At 46.8% G+C, this 11,996-nt stretch overlaps 1 protein-coding gene across 1 annotated transcript; it reads left to right on the forward strand.

The window, feature by feature from the left end:
* Positions 1–1,710: 1,710 nt before the first annotated feature.
* Positions 1,711–10,937, forward strand: galnt3 (UDP-N-acetyl-alpha-D-galactosamine:polypeptide N-acetylgalactosaminyltransferase 3 (GalNAc-T3)). The gene is made up of 11 exons (XM_076039938.1): positions 1,711–1,850; positions 2,277–2,799; positions 3,878–4,050; positions 4,808–4,957; positions 5,176–5,410; positions 5,505–5,622; positions 5,866–6,066; positions 7,890–8,021; positions 8,276–8,377; positions 8,471–8,623; positions 9,182–10,937. The coding sequence occupies exons 2-11, from the start codon at positions 2,300–2,302 to the stop codon at positions 9,293–9,295; spliced, it is 1,878 nt and encodes a 625-aa protein (XP_075896053.1). The 5' UTR covers positions 1,711–1,850; positions 2,277–2,299; the 3' UTR covers positions 9,296–10,937.
* Positions 10,938–11,996: the final 1,059 nt, after the last annotated feature.

Raw genomic sequence — 11,996 nt, forward strand, 5'->3', positions numbered from 1 at the left:
TTCTAAGAAAAAAGAAAAACTGTTATTTCTATAAGGAGCAGTTCCTCTTGCGCGATTGTGTCATATGGCACCAGTCGCAGAGATCCTTGAGTTGTTTGTTCCTCTATTCAGACAGACTTGAGGCCGAACATGTTTGTTCTGAACCTCTAAGTGCTTGACATGTTTGGACTGCGATGGCCATGGTCGTGCTTCTGAAAGAAGACAAAATGAACATTTTTTTTGATTGAGCAGAGATTGTTGATGTCCTCAGGCTTTAGTGATTTTACCCTCATCACCGCTGGTGCAGAAAAGATGATGATGAATGAGATCAAGTGGAGGACGGGAATTAACTCTTAAGTTGCTTTTCTGCGATGGAATTTGCTGATAAGAAACACACACACACACGCATAAAAAAAAAAAAAAAAATGTTTTCAGCATGATGCTAAAGCCATGCGCCTCCTCCAGCAGGACAAGCAGTTCATTTCTTTTTGAGACGCACCTCACCACTGCTTGAATGGTGGTGGACTCGTGCCACTGAAAGGAAGAAGACCAAGAAAATGTGCACATGGGGGGGGGGAACTCCCGTCAGTAGGTCGCAACTCTGGCTAGTTCAGGCTTTGGTGAAAATGACATCACCAAGAGTTCGACACGGCCTTGACTTCAAAGAGGACTTTGAAACCGGTTCCATCATGACGTTCGACCACCCCTAGCATTTGGCTTGTCTTTTTTTTTTTTCTCTCTGAATCATTTTTTTGAACGTATGAACTTAAGTTACTGCTCGTTCACAGCGGTGAAGTCACACAGCACTTCGGCTGACGCGGTATAGGATCTGTCTATCTTTTGAAGCACATATTTTAAGGCACCGTGGCTCGGTGGAGGATGTTGATGGCGTATTGATTACATACTATATATAATACATTCACGACAGATGCAGCTATCCAATCAGCGTAAAGCTCAATTTAATATAGAGAATACCTAAGGATGAAATCCTCTTGGGACCCAACATGGACTTCAAATGGACTTAATAGCTAAGTGTAGGGGTACACCCTCCCCCCTTTTCTCCCTCTCTCTCTCTCTCTCTCTCGCTCTTAGTATCACCAGCTGGGGGGAAACTCCTGGAGGAGGTAAAGGACTGGACCGGATGTGAGTAAGAGAGGTTCGGACGCTTTTTGTTTTATCTCTCACAAGTGTTTCCTGTTTCCATACTTAGCGCGTAATGAACGTGTTTTGCCGTTGAAGTGTGTTTTGGTTTTGTTTGTTTTTTTGAGGGGTTTTTTTTGATGTAAGGAGAGAGAGGGAGGGAGCGAGGTAGAGCGAGCCTGCGTTCCTCCCCTGTTTGTAGCCCGGCAACTGCCCCAGTGAATGACCACTAGAACAAATCCTATTAATGACACCATTATATCTGAGGAGCGCGCGCGCACACACGCGCGCACTTTCTTCAGGACTTCCTCTCTGGGGAACGATACTATCATTGCGAAGAACAGGCAGCCAGGATTCCTCGCGAGCGCGCCCTTCACCTTCTCACGTGCCTCGGTTGGTCTGTGGACACGCCGAAAGAAAGTGGCGTCTGCCTGCTCCGGTCTGCGCAAGCGCGCGGGCGGCGTCTCCTCCCTCTGCTGCTACCTGAGCGCCTGCAGGGCAGGCAGCGCACCTGGATCCAACGAGACGGAAGTTTGACGAGGGCAGAGGAAATCTCCCACTCGCTCTCGCTCTCTCTCTCTCTCTCTCTCTCTCGCTGTCTGTCTGTCGTCTCCGCTTGGCAGCACGAAAAGTCTCCTGACGGCGCCGGAGCGCAGGATGTCACCCGGTCCGACGTCCAGGATTCATTCAAGGGACCATAGTCACCCAGACCTGTAGCGCGGCGGCTCATGGTACGTGGTGCCGTGTTTTGTTTTGTTTTGCTTGCTTGTTTATTTATTTATTTATTTATTTATGTATTTATTTATTTATTTATTTTTGAAATAATCGAGGGTTGTTACATTTCAGGAGAGAGAGAGAGAGAGAGAGAGAGAGAGAGAGAGAGAGAGAGAGAGAGAGAGAGAGAGAGAGAGAGAGAGAGAGAGAGAGAGAGAGAGAGAGAGAGAGAGAGAGAGAGAGAGAGAGAGAGAGAAGTTGCAATAGTTGTATGACTTTTACATTGTACGAAGTTGACACAAAATGAAGCGCAACTTTAAGCGCAACTTTGTTAGTCTGTGTTGTGGTGATCCGGGTGATCCCTTCCGCTTGCTGTTGCCTGAGCCGTTGTGCGTGACTTTCAGCTGAATCCCGCTCCAACAAGCCCCCTCCTCCTCCACCAGCGCCCCCACCTCGCTCTGGAAGCATGTCATCCCTCCGCCGGTTCCTCCGAAGGCGGCTGCACCCTCTCAAGCTGGCCCTGGTGGCCCTGGTCTTCGTCACCTTCCTCTTCCTCATCCAGTGGGAGGTGGGCAGCCCGGGCCAACGGGAGGAGCCGTGGCTGCCGGACGGGGCCGCCGCCAAGCGGGGGACCGTGCTGGACATGGTGATGGGAGCCGTCAACAACATCCGGGATTCCATGCCGAAGATGCAGATCAGAGCGCCCGTGCGGCAGCAGGGCGACGCGGACTCCGCGTCCTGTCTGCCGGGCCGCTACACCGCCGCGGAGCTGCGGCCGGTGCTGGAGAGGCCCCCGCAGGACCCGCTGGCCCCCGGAGCAGGTGGCAAGCCCTTCAACACGGACTCGCTGAGCCCCGATGAGCAGAAGGAGAAGGAGAGGGGCGAGGCGAAGCACTGCTTCAACTTGTACGCCAGCGACCGCGTTTCCTTGAGCAGAGACCTGGGCGCAGACACAAGACCACCAGAGTGCGTCGGTTTGTGCAGTCCCGCCACATAAGTTAACAAGTGTTTTTTTTGTTTGTTTGTTTTTCCTCGAGGGGAAAGCGAATCCGCGCTCCCTACAATGTGTCATAGAAGTTATGAAATAATTTCAATTTTGGTGGAAAATATGTAATTGCCTGGGCAGTTGCCCAGTGGACTGTACTTGACAAAAGCCACTTGCTACAAGGCAAGGATGGAGCTTTAAAGTGGCCTATAGCAGACTCAGAACGTTCACTACCAGTAAGATTTGTCGCGAGCCTGTCATTGAACTCCCCAAAAATGAAAAAGCCCCATCCTTCATTTGCTAATTTTTGCTTAATGAACCGAAAAGTCTCGAGAAAGTGTGCCCTGAAAAATACACCGTTCTGAACATTATCCCTCTGTGATGTCACAAAGTGTCCTTCCGCCCTCGGTCCGCCCCTTTCCAAACATCAAGTCAAACGGGGTGTCTGTTTTTAGGGGATCTGTTGTGTGTTGGACAAGATGTTGATATCCCCTATTAAATGCGTATTTGTCAGCTAAAACAGTGTTATGACTGGAGGCTGCAAACACACGGCTAAATAATTAAGTCTGGCACAAAAAGTAACTAGAAAATGAAAATGTGTACGATATTGGGCCTTTAATTAGCACCCTGAAAATAACCTGAATAACTCACTGAAGCATGGAGACGCAAAAAAAAAAAAAAAAGCTCTAATACAAAAAAACAACAACAACCAATGACTGTTGTTTTGTTTTTCAGTGGCTGATCAGTCACTCTGGTCTGGTCAATTCAGAATTTTCATATGCAAAAATTGTGTGTCCGCACAAGAACATGACACGGCGTGCTGGCTGTCCCGCAGTGAGGCGAGCTGCTAGTTTAACTCCCTCTCTGGCTGCGGAGACATTTCAAAGGCTGCCTGCCACACATGCGCGGTCGCCAGTGAAACGGACACCCCGCCGGGGGAAGGGTCTGCATATGGAATAACGAGACCGCTGCGTCTCCCAGGAACTGTAAAGCACAGTCAGATCTTTGTGCTCTTTCTTCCCACACCCCCTCCCCCCACACACACTCTTGTCACTGCAGATGTATAGAGCAAACGTTCAAGAGATGCCCCCCCTTGCCGACCACCAGCGTGATCATCGTGTTCCACAATGAGGCCTGGAGCACTCTGCTGAGGACGGTGTACAGTGTCCTGCACACCTCGCCGGCCATCCTCCTCAAGGAGATCATCCTGGTGGACGACGCCAGCGGCGATGGTAAAAAAAAAAAAAAACACTTGACGAGACACCCCTCTCCACCCCCCCTCGGCTACTCCAGGGGTTCGATTTCATGCCGACGTGTTGGGTGGGCAGTTTTTCTTCTTTCTCTCAATTTTTTTTTGCGCTGCGAAACGTGCACAAAGTGGGTTTTGGAAGGAATGTTCACGCCGCTGTGGAATACTTTCCGTCGGAGCGAGGAAGCGGCGCTTACACGTGAAACAGTTAATTTTTGTAATGGGTCTAATCTTGGGACGTCTAAAATTCTTTGTGTCTTTGTCTTTGTTGGCTCGGATTGTGGATCAGTCTAAACCTGGTCTGCATCACGCAGACTGGTTGAACGGTTTGTGCTCCTGCAATTAAGACGTGTGCATAACTTAAAGGGCCAGTGTGTAAGATACGGGGATATTTGGGCTAATGTTTCGGAAAAAAAACACTGAAAATTTCATTCATCATTTACCAAGATTAAGCATTAATGTTCATATAGTGATCGAGAGGAGCTCCACTCGTTGGAGGGAGGTCATATTGCCCCACCATTTATCTGCAGCAGGCTGAGGATCTTCTCAGTTTTCGCCGTTTAACTGATAACAGGGTTAAACGATATATTCGCAATACACTTTCTCGAGCATCAGGTGGCACTAAAACTTGCAATCTCGGGCCTTTAAGGCAAAATAAGTGACAGATAAATTGAGATGGTGACGTATAACTGTGGGCTGTTTTTTTTTTTTCTTTCGTGTTTTTCCACGTACTGTTGCAGATGTGTTGAAGGACGAGCTGGACGAGTACCTGAAGCGCCTCAACATCGTCCGCGTTGTCCGCCAGCGGGAGAGAAAGGGGCTCATCACCGCCCGGCTGCTCGGCGCCTCGGTGGCCACGGGCGACACGCTCACGTTCCTCGACGCCCACTGTACGTTGCCGCTGCCGCCGCTCAACCGTGCGTGGAAAAGAAAAGAAAAGAAAAAAAAAAAACTAGACACGCCTTCACCTCCACACCCCGCAGCTCAGCGATGCACTGTTTGCCTTTCCGTCTGCGCGGCTTAACCGTTTGTGAAAATGAGCCCCTGGCAGGCTATTGTTGAGAGATGATGAAGCGTCTCCTCCTCGCCGGTTCACGTGTCCAAACAGGTGAATGCTTTAATGGGTGGCTGGAGCCTCTGCTGGCCCGGATCGTGGAGAACGGCACGGCGGTCGTGAGCCCCGACATCACCACCATCGACCTCAACACTTTTGAGTTCACCAAGCCGTCGCCGCACGGCCAGAACCACAACCGGGGCAACTTTGACTGGAACCTGGCCTTCGGCTGGGAGGGTCTGCCGGATCACGAGAAAAGAAGGCGGAAGGATGAAACCTACCCCATCAAGTGAGGCTGGGCCTTTAAATACCAGCTTTAGCGTTATCAGTGTATTGTCTTTTGTCTGTTTGTGTTTTTTATTCACCCTCATCTTCCTCTCCAGGACACCCACATTTGCCGGCGGCCTCTTCTCCATCTCTAAGGAATACTTCTACCACGTTGGGAGCTACGATGAAGAGATGGAAATCTGGGGCGGCGAGAACATTGAAATGTCATTCAGGGTAAGACGCCCTTCAAGCTCCACATCCGGATTCTCAAAGCCTTGAGTCATATTTCATTGATCCTCAAATATTTGCCGACTCCACCACAGCCGCCCTGTCGTAAAGGGCGTGTCCGACAGCGGGCGAACAGACCCCGCTTGCCATTCATTTTTGGCCCTATACTCTAAACAGATTACTAGGTGGCTCGTTCCAAGTACAATGCACTCCCACCGCTTATCAGCTGTCGGCCCGTCCCACCTGCAGGTGTGGCAGTGCGGCGGACAGCTGGAGATCATCCCCTGCTCCGTCGTCGGCCACGTGTTCCGCACCAAGAGCCCGCACACCTTCCCCAAGGGCACGCAGGTCATCTCCCGCAACGACGTGCGGCTGGCCGAAGTCTGGATGGACGACTACAAGGAGATCTTCTACCGCCGCAACCAGCAGGCCGGGCAGCTGGCACGAGACGTACGTACCACCGCCGCCGCCACGCCGCCGCCGCCGCGCAACTCTGCGCCCACGACGCTTTTTCTAAACGCAGCCAAAGTTCTCCTTCTCCCCCGCGAGCCTCGTCTTTCACCGTGTCTTCACACGGTCATGCCTAAGTGGCTTCTGCCGCCGCTCGTTATCCCCTCCCTCCCCTTTGGACAAGTCGGAGCAAATCCAGCCTGCATATAAACCGGCATTAAGTGTGATCACCACTTACTTAACACACTTAGCAAAGGGAAAGCACTCCGCCGCACTCTTGCAGCTCCCGAGTGCGCCGCCACTTGAGCAGATAAGAAACCCTTCTTCTTTCAAATGAACAAGTTTGCAGGATAAATGGGTGAAAGGAGCCGACAAAGAAGACGAGAGGGGCCCGAAGGGGAAGTCTGCAGGAGTAAATGATAGGCACTTTGCGTTTCCCAACATGTGGTCCCAAAGGTGCCATAAACAGTTCCCTCGGGGGGCGTCCCCCCCTCCCCCAACCACCACCACCACCACCACCACCACCACCACCTCACGGAGTGGGCCAGCCCCTCTCCTAGCTGGCTTCAAACAGCCGCTCCGTCGTCAACAGCCTGGAGGAATCCAGTGCAGTCGGGTATCGGCGAGCGCTAGGGTGAGCAGCATCCTCGTCATTATGTAAGCTCTCTCGTTATTCAAGAGCGAGCGCCGGGCCTGCGGAGCCTCTCAAAAACGTGCTTTGGTTTGGAAGAAGAAGCCCCGCGATGGAACGAACGCTCTTCTCCTGTTGTTTTTGCTTTGACAAAGGAGCCATTGGAACTCTGGGGAACACAGCCGGTGGCTTAAGACGATCAAATTAGTCGGAGACACTCAAATGAATGATGTGAACCAAAAGGAAGAAATACAGACCGTCAATGAATTTGTTATGCTTTGTGGTGCCCTGATATTGGCCAAACTCTTGTCTAGACTGATTCAGTATGTCATCAACAAGAAAGCAAATGCTGCTTAGCTACCCTTTAAGCCCCTTCCAGAAAAAGGAAATAGGAAAAATGAGCCGTGGGCCTTGCTATGCTAGCCTAGCCGATGCTACAGAGATTAGCATAGACGCTGCAGCAGCAGCAACTGTTCAATAGGGATGTTGGCAATCTTTCAGTCAAGGGGGAAAAAACAAATGCTCAAAGGTAGGTTTTCTTAGTGTTACTCCCAGCCAAGTTTAATTAAACATTGCGACAGATTGCGGCTTGCCACTGGGTCTTTGTGTAATGTTGTTGGAAAAGGCACAAGCAAAAGCAGCCTGCTTTAAAACTGCAATTCCAAACGTTCTCCACTGGCCTTGTAACAGAGACATAAGCTATTCAAGGCTAGCATTTATGTAATCTTTGATTTGTTTTCATCTTTGTCACGAAATTGGCCTGATATTTAAGATGGCTATGTAAATGTAGAAGAACATAGATGGATATTAATGGATATTAAAAGCAATTTATTCAATGTTACATTGACTTGATTTTCTGGAAACAACTTTTAGGTTTTAATGTGGAGGCATATTGTTGTGTTGTTGCTCTCTAGAAACATTGGACAGGACATATTTAAACCTGACTCTCTGAGTCAGTGCAATTCTTGTGTGAAATGCCTGAGACTTTATCCCTGACTGACCCTGTTTTACTGTGTTAAATAGTTCTTGTCTGCCGCCGTTGATTGATGAGAATGTTTTGCGGCTCAACCTTTTTTAATTAGTGCAGCAGCACATACCTGACATGCCCACACTGTGTTGTGGGGAACAATATGACTCAGAGTTACTCATTTTTTTTTTTTTTTTTTTATTTTATTGGCCTTCGTTTTCAAAGGGGGCATTTGGGGATGTCTCCAAACGTCTGGACCTGCGGACGAGACTGAACTGCAAGAGCTTCTCCTGGTATTTGAAGAACATTTACCCAGAAGTCTTCATACCTGATCTCAACCCGCTCCGCTTTGGCTCGGTAAGATCACACACCCTCACCGGCAGCTCCCCTCCTTTCCAAACCTCATCGCTCTGTCTAGCCGTGGTGGGTTTCCACTCGGGGTCTCCAGAGGGTGCTGTGCTGTTCCAATTTGACACCCACCAAAGGCACTCCGGAGACTAAAGTTGTTTGAACAGCTTGCACTGGATGTTAGTTTTTCATCTTGTTTCCTTTCACTGCTTTCGCTCACCCCCCCGGACCCCCCCCCCCTTTTTTTTTTCTTTTCACTGTAGGTGAAAAATGTCGGCAAAGACTCATGTCTGGATACTGGAGAGAACAATGACGGTGGGAAGCCACTGACAATGTATCCATGTCATGGACTTGGAGGGAACCAGGTCAGTCAGAAAGTGCGGCATTAATATCTTTTTAAAAAAAAAAAATAGAAAAAAATATTGGCTGACCGATTTCTTTCTTTTTTTTTTCTGTAGTATTTTGAGTACTCCACACGTCACGAGATCAGGCACAACATTCAGAAGGAGCTGTGTTTGCACGGGGCAGTGGGGGCAGTGAAGCTGGAGGAGTGCCAGTACAAAGGCACGAACACGTTTGTTGGAGCGCAGCAAAAATGGGAAGTCAAGGATGTGAGTTTTGTTCTCTCTCTGCTTTTTTGTGTTTTGAATTTAACTGGGTTGTTGGATTCATTTATTTTTTTAATTTCCAAGCCAATTAATTACTCGCCTGAAATTAAAATTTCACCCATTCTGAAGTAGCCGCTATGTTGATTGAGGTGACTTTTTCTTATCCACGTAATGCTTCTGGAGCTTCACAGACAAATGGAAAAAGTCCAATTTCACAGTTAAGTTTAGCATTTTTTTTTGCCAATTAATTTTAACCACTTACATCCTATACATAGTAATTAGAGGTAGCTGTTGCATGTTCTTGCTGATGCACACTGGCATGAACGGCGCTACTTGTTCTCAGACTACAGGCGACCGTTTGGCTAAATCCATGGTGTCAACATTGCTGTTTTCCAGTCAAACGCGAGTGTTGCAATGCTCCAGCTGGAGTGTATGTTTACTGTGGGTGACCATCGGTGGATTTTTTTTCTGACTGTGAAACCCTGCAACTGTTGCGTGTATCAGAAAACAAATACATACACACGGCAGATAGGTAACAGCTTTGTCCTCTGTTTCTCTTAGAACCACTTACTTTACATCCCGGGACTCAACTTGTGTCTGAGCGCTCGTTATGAACGTATCGCTCTGGCCTCGTGCAACCCATCCGACAGATTCCAGCACTGGACCTTCATCTGATGCATCTCTCCGTTTGCACTGGGATGCTCTGAAATGAGTACACGATGCTGAACGCTGCAGTTTTGTCTTTTCTGTCTTTTCCAGAGCAAGGACTATGACTTTTAATTTATTTTTATACATAGAAGACTGAGCTGCTGCTGGAAAGTTTAGTATTCCGCTGGGAACAGCACAGTGCGCCACTGCTGAAGGAGGCATTGAAGTGATGCTCCGATTGAGACCCTGAACTGAGATTCCTGGAACGGTGAAGACTATCATCGCTGGAAACGTCTGTACTGTTTGCAAGTCTTCCCAGAATGTATGCGAACACTGAACATCTTATCAGTCCAAGTTACAAATCTTAAACCAAATCATTAAGAAAATGCAGTCATCTGCATATTTCATGTGAAAAGCACACATCCTGAAAGTCAAAACTTCATATTCACAATTATCATGAAGTCTTTCCTTTTTTGAGTGATTTTTCCTGCTTTTCTGGAATACAATTAATTCAGACTTATTTTTGTTTTTGTTCAGTGCCTTTTATTATTGTATTTTTTATTTTTTTATTTTTTTTTTATTACCGCGTGAGTGGAGTGGTGGAGGAATGTACAATTTTTAGGGAGTTAAGCATTTGTCTGCAGGTGATGATTTGTTTTTTTAAGCGGCTGTGGGTTCTTAAGTCATGTGGGGTGGAGAGCATACTTTATTTTTCTTAATTCATTTAAAAAAAAAAAAAAAAAAAAAAAGATTTTAATTACAATATTTTTTTAGTCTTTTTTATTAGTCATTCATCAGTTGGCAGTAAACCCCTTTTGCAATTGCCATCATGATAATTGTTCCTTGTTTATGTGTGGGACAGTTTCAAAGACATTGTTGAATCTCTTGAGGTTGTTTTGATGTGTCATGCACATGATATCCAGGTTCTCTTAAATACAATGTCTGATCGATTGTTCCATTAATCATGCGCGTGTCACGCAGTGGAATTTCACATTTGTAAGTTTCATAAAACACATTTAGGTTCTGCGGAATTTCATGGGGCTGCACCGACTCCACTGAGTCATTTTATTCAGGTTTACTGTGTAAAACATTTGTGGCTGAGCAATCATTTGTGTCACCATTCAGACATGCTGGCACTTGTGTGTAATTATTTCAGATTGAAGGTGTTGTCTGAAGTCCTCCTGACAAAGTTCATTACTGATGTTCATTCTGCTTCAACTGTTTTCCCCCTGCGGTCAATATTTTCACACACGCCCGGCATAAATCAAGCGTCCTGGGCTTCCCCCCTCTACCCCCCACCCCCACCCCACTTCTGTAGGAATTTCTCTCTGTTTTTTTTTGTTTTCCCGTGTTGGTCCAACTGCCTTGCCTCTGTTTTTTATCAAAGCAGAAGAGCAGATGTAAACTAAATGCACTGAGGTGTATTGGTTAACCAGAAGCCTGGAATTGTCACTCTTAAGCCCAAAGTGCGCACACTAATGGATTTCTGGTGCAGGCACTAGTTTGTTGTATTGCTTTGTTTTGTTTTTCTCAATTTGGGTTGGCTGTGGATGACTTTACTCGTGTGTGTTTTCTCGTTGTCTGAAGTGGAGACAGACTTTTGTTGTCTGACCTACCTGTCTGCTATTGAGAAGTCTATTTTTAGATGAATAAATGCAGCTGGATAGTACCAACGACCTGTATGCCTCACTTCTCCAGACGACCTGTAGAGGGCGCCTTACACCAGGTACGGAATGAAGTGCACGTTGATTTGTCATTTGCGGCTATTTTAATGAAATTTATTCCAGCATGTTAAAAATGACACAACTAAAAATCCAGGTAGTTTTATGTACAGTTGAAAAAAAAAAACAAAAAAAAACACCGTTAAAAAAACAACAACAAAGAGTCTGTTTTGTGCAAAACGTATGCAAGTCACAGAATAAGAATTAAAATCAAATTAGGCACATGAAGCTTTACAACTCACAACCGGCATGAAACAAAAGTCCATTTGAAGAGAGCTAATCAATATACTCAATACAGACTTTAAGCAAAAAAAAACAAAACAAACAAAAAAACACACCAATAAATACACATTTTAATATATCATTCATAATAAATACAGGAAATTAAAAAAAAAAACACACCCAAAAAAGAAACCGACGCGAGATCCTTCACTGGATTCTGCGTCGTCGTGTCTCGCCTTGCACGCGGTGCGCCCTGGCTGCTGTATGAGTGTACTGTGAGCCATGTTGATGCCACTGATTGCCTGATAGCACTCTGTCACCTTCCTCTGCACTTCCAGTACGTCACGAGATGGGCCAAGACTCCAGCACTGACCTCTCAGCATCGACAACAACATAAAAAGTCTGGGATGGCGTCTCGGCAAGCCTCGTGAAAACAGAAGAAGAAGAAGAAGAAGAAGAAGAAGAAGAAGAAAGGGTGCCACGTGTCTGTTCTCATGCAGGAGCCGAGGTGAGGAATATCAAGGTATTACAGTCATCCGAGCACGTTGTTGCAGCCCCAACCCCTCCCTGCTCAGCTAAGTCTTTTTATTTATTTATTTATTTATTTTTTAATCAGGATTTGTAAATCAAGTGTTAAAAGATCCTACTTTTTGACAAAAAAAAAAAAAAAAAAAAGAAAAATCCTATGTCAAAAGATTTGAACAGCTCTTGGGTACAGAGCCCAATAATGTCGCTGCTAGTTACTGACTCACATCGAACTCTGATTGTCGACCATGAATGTTTGT

This window comes from Nelusetta ayraudi, unplaced genomic scaffold (genome assembly GCF_046127955.1).
Source record: "Nelusetta ayraudi isolate G7.1 ecotype Tasmania unplaced genomic scaffold, CSIRO-AGI_Nayr_v1 ptg000060l, whole genome shotgun sequence".
NCBI lineage: Eukaryota > Metazoa > Chordata > Actinopteri > Tetraodontiformes > Monacanthidae > Nelusetta > Nelusetta ayraudi.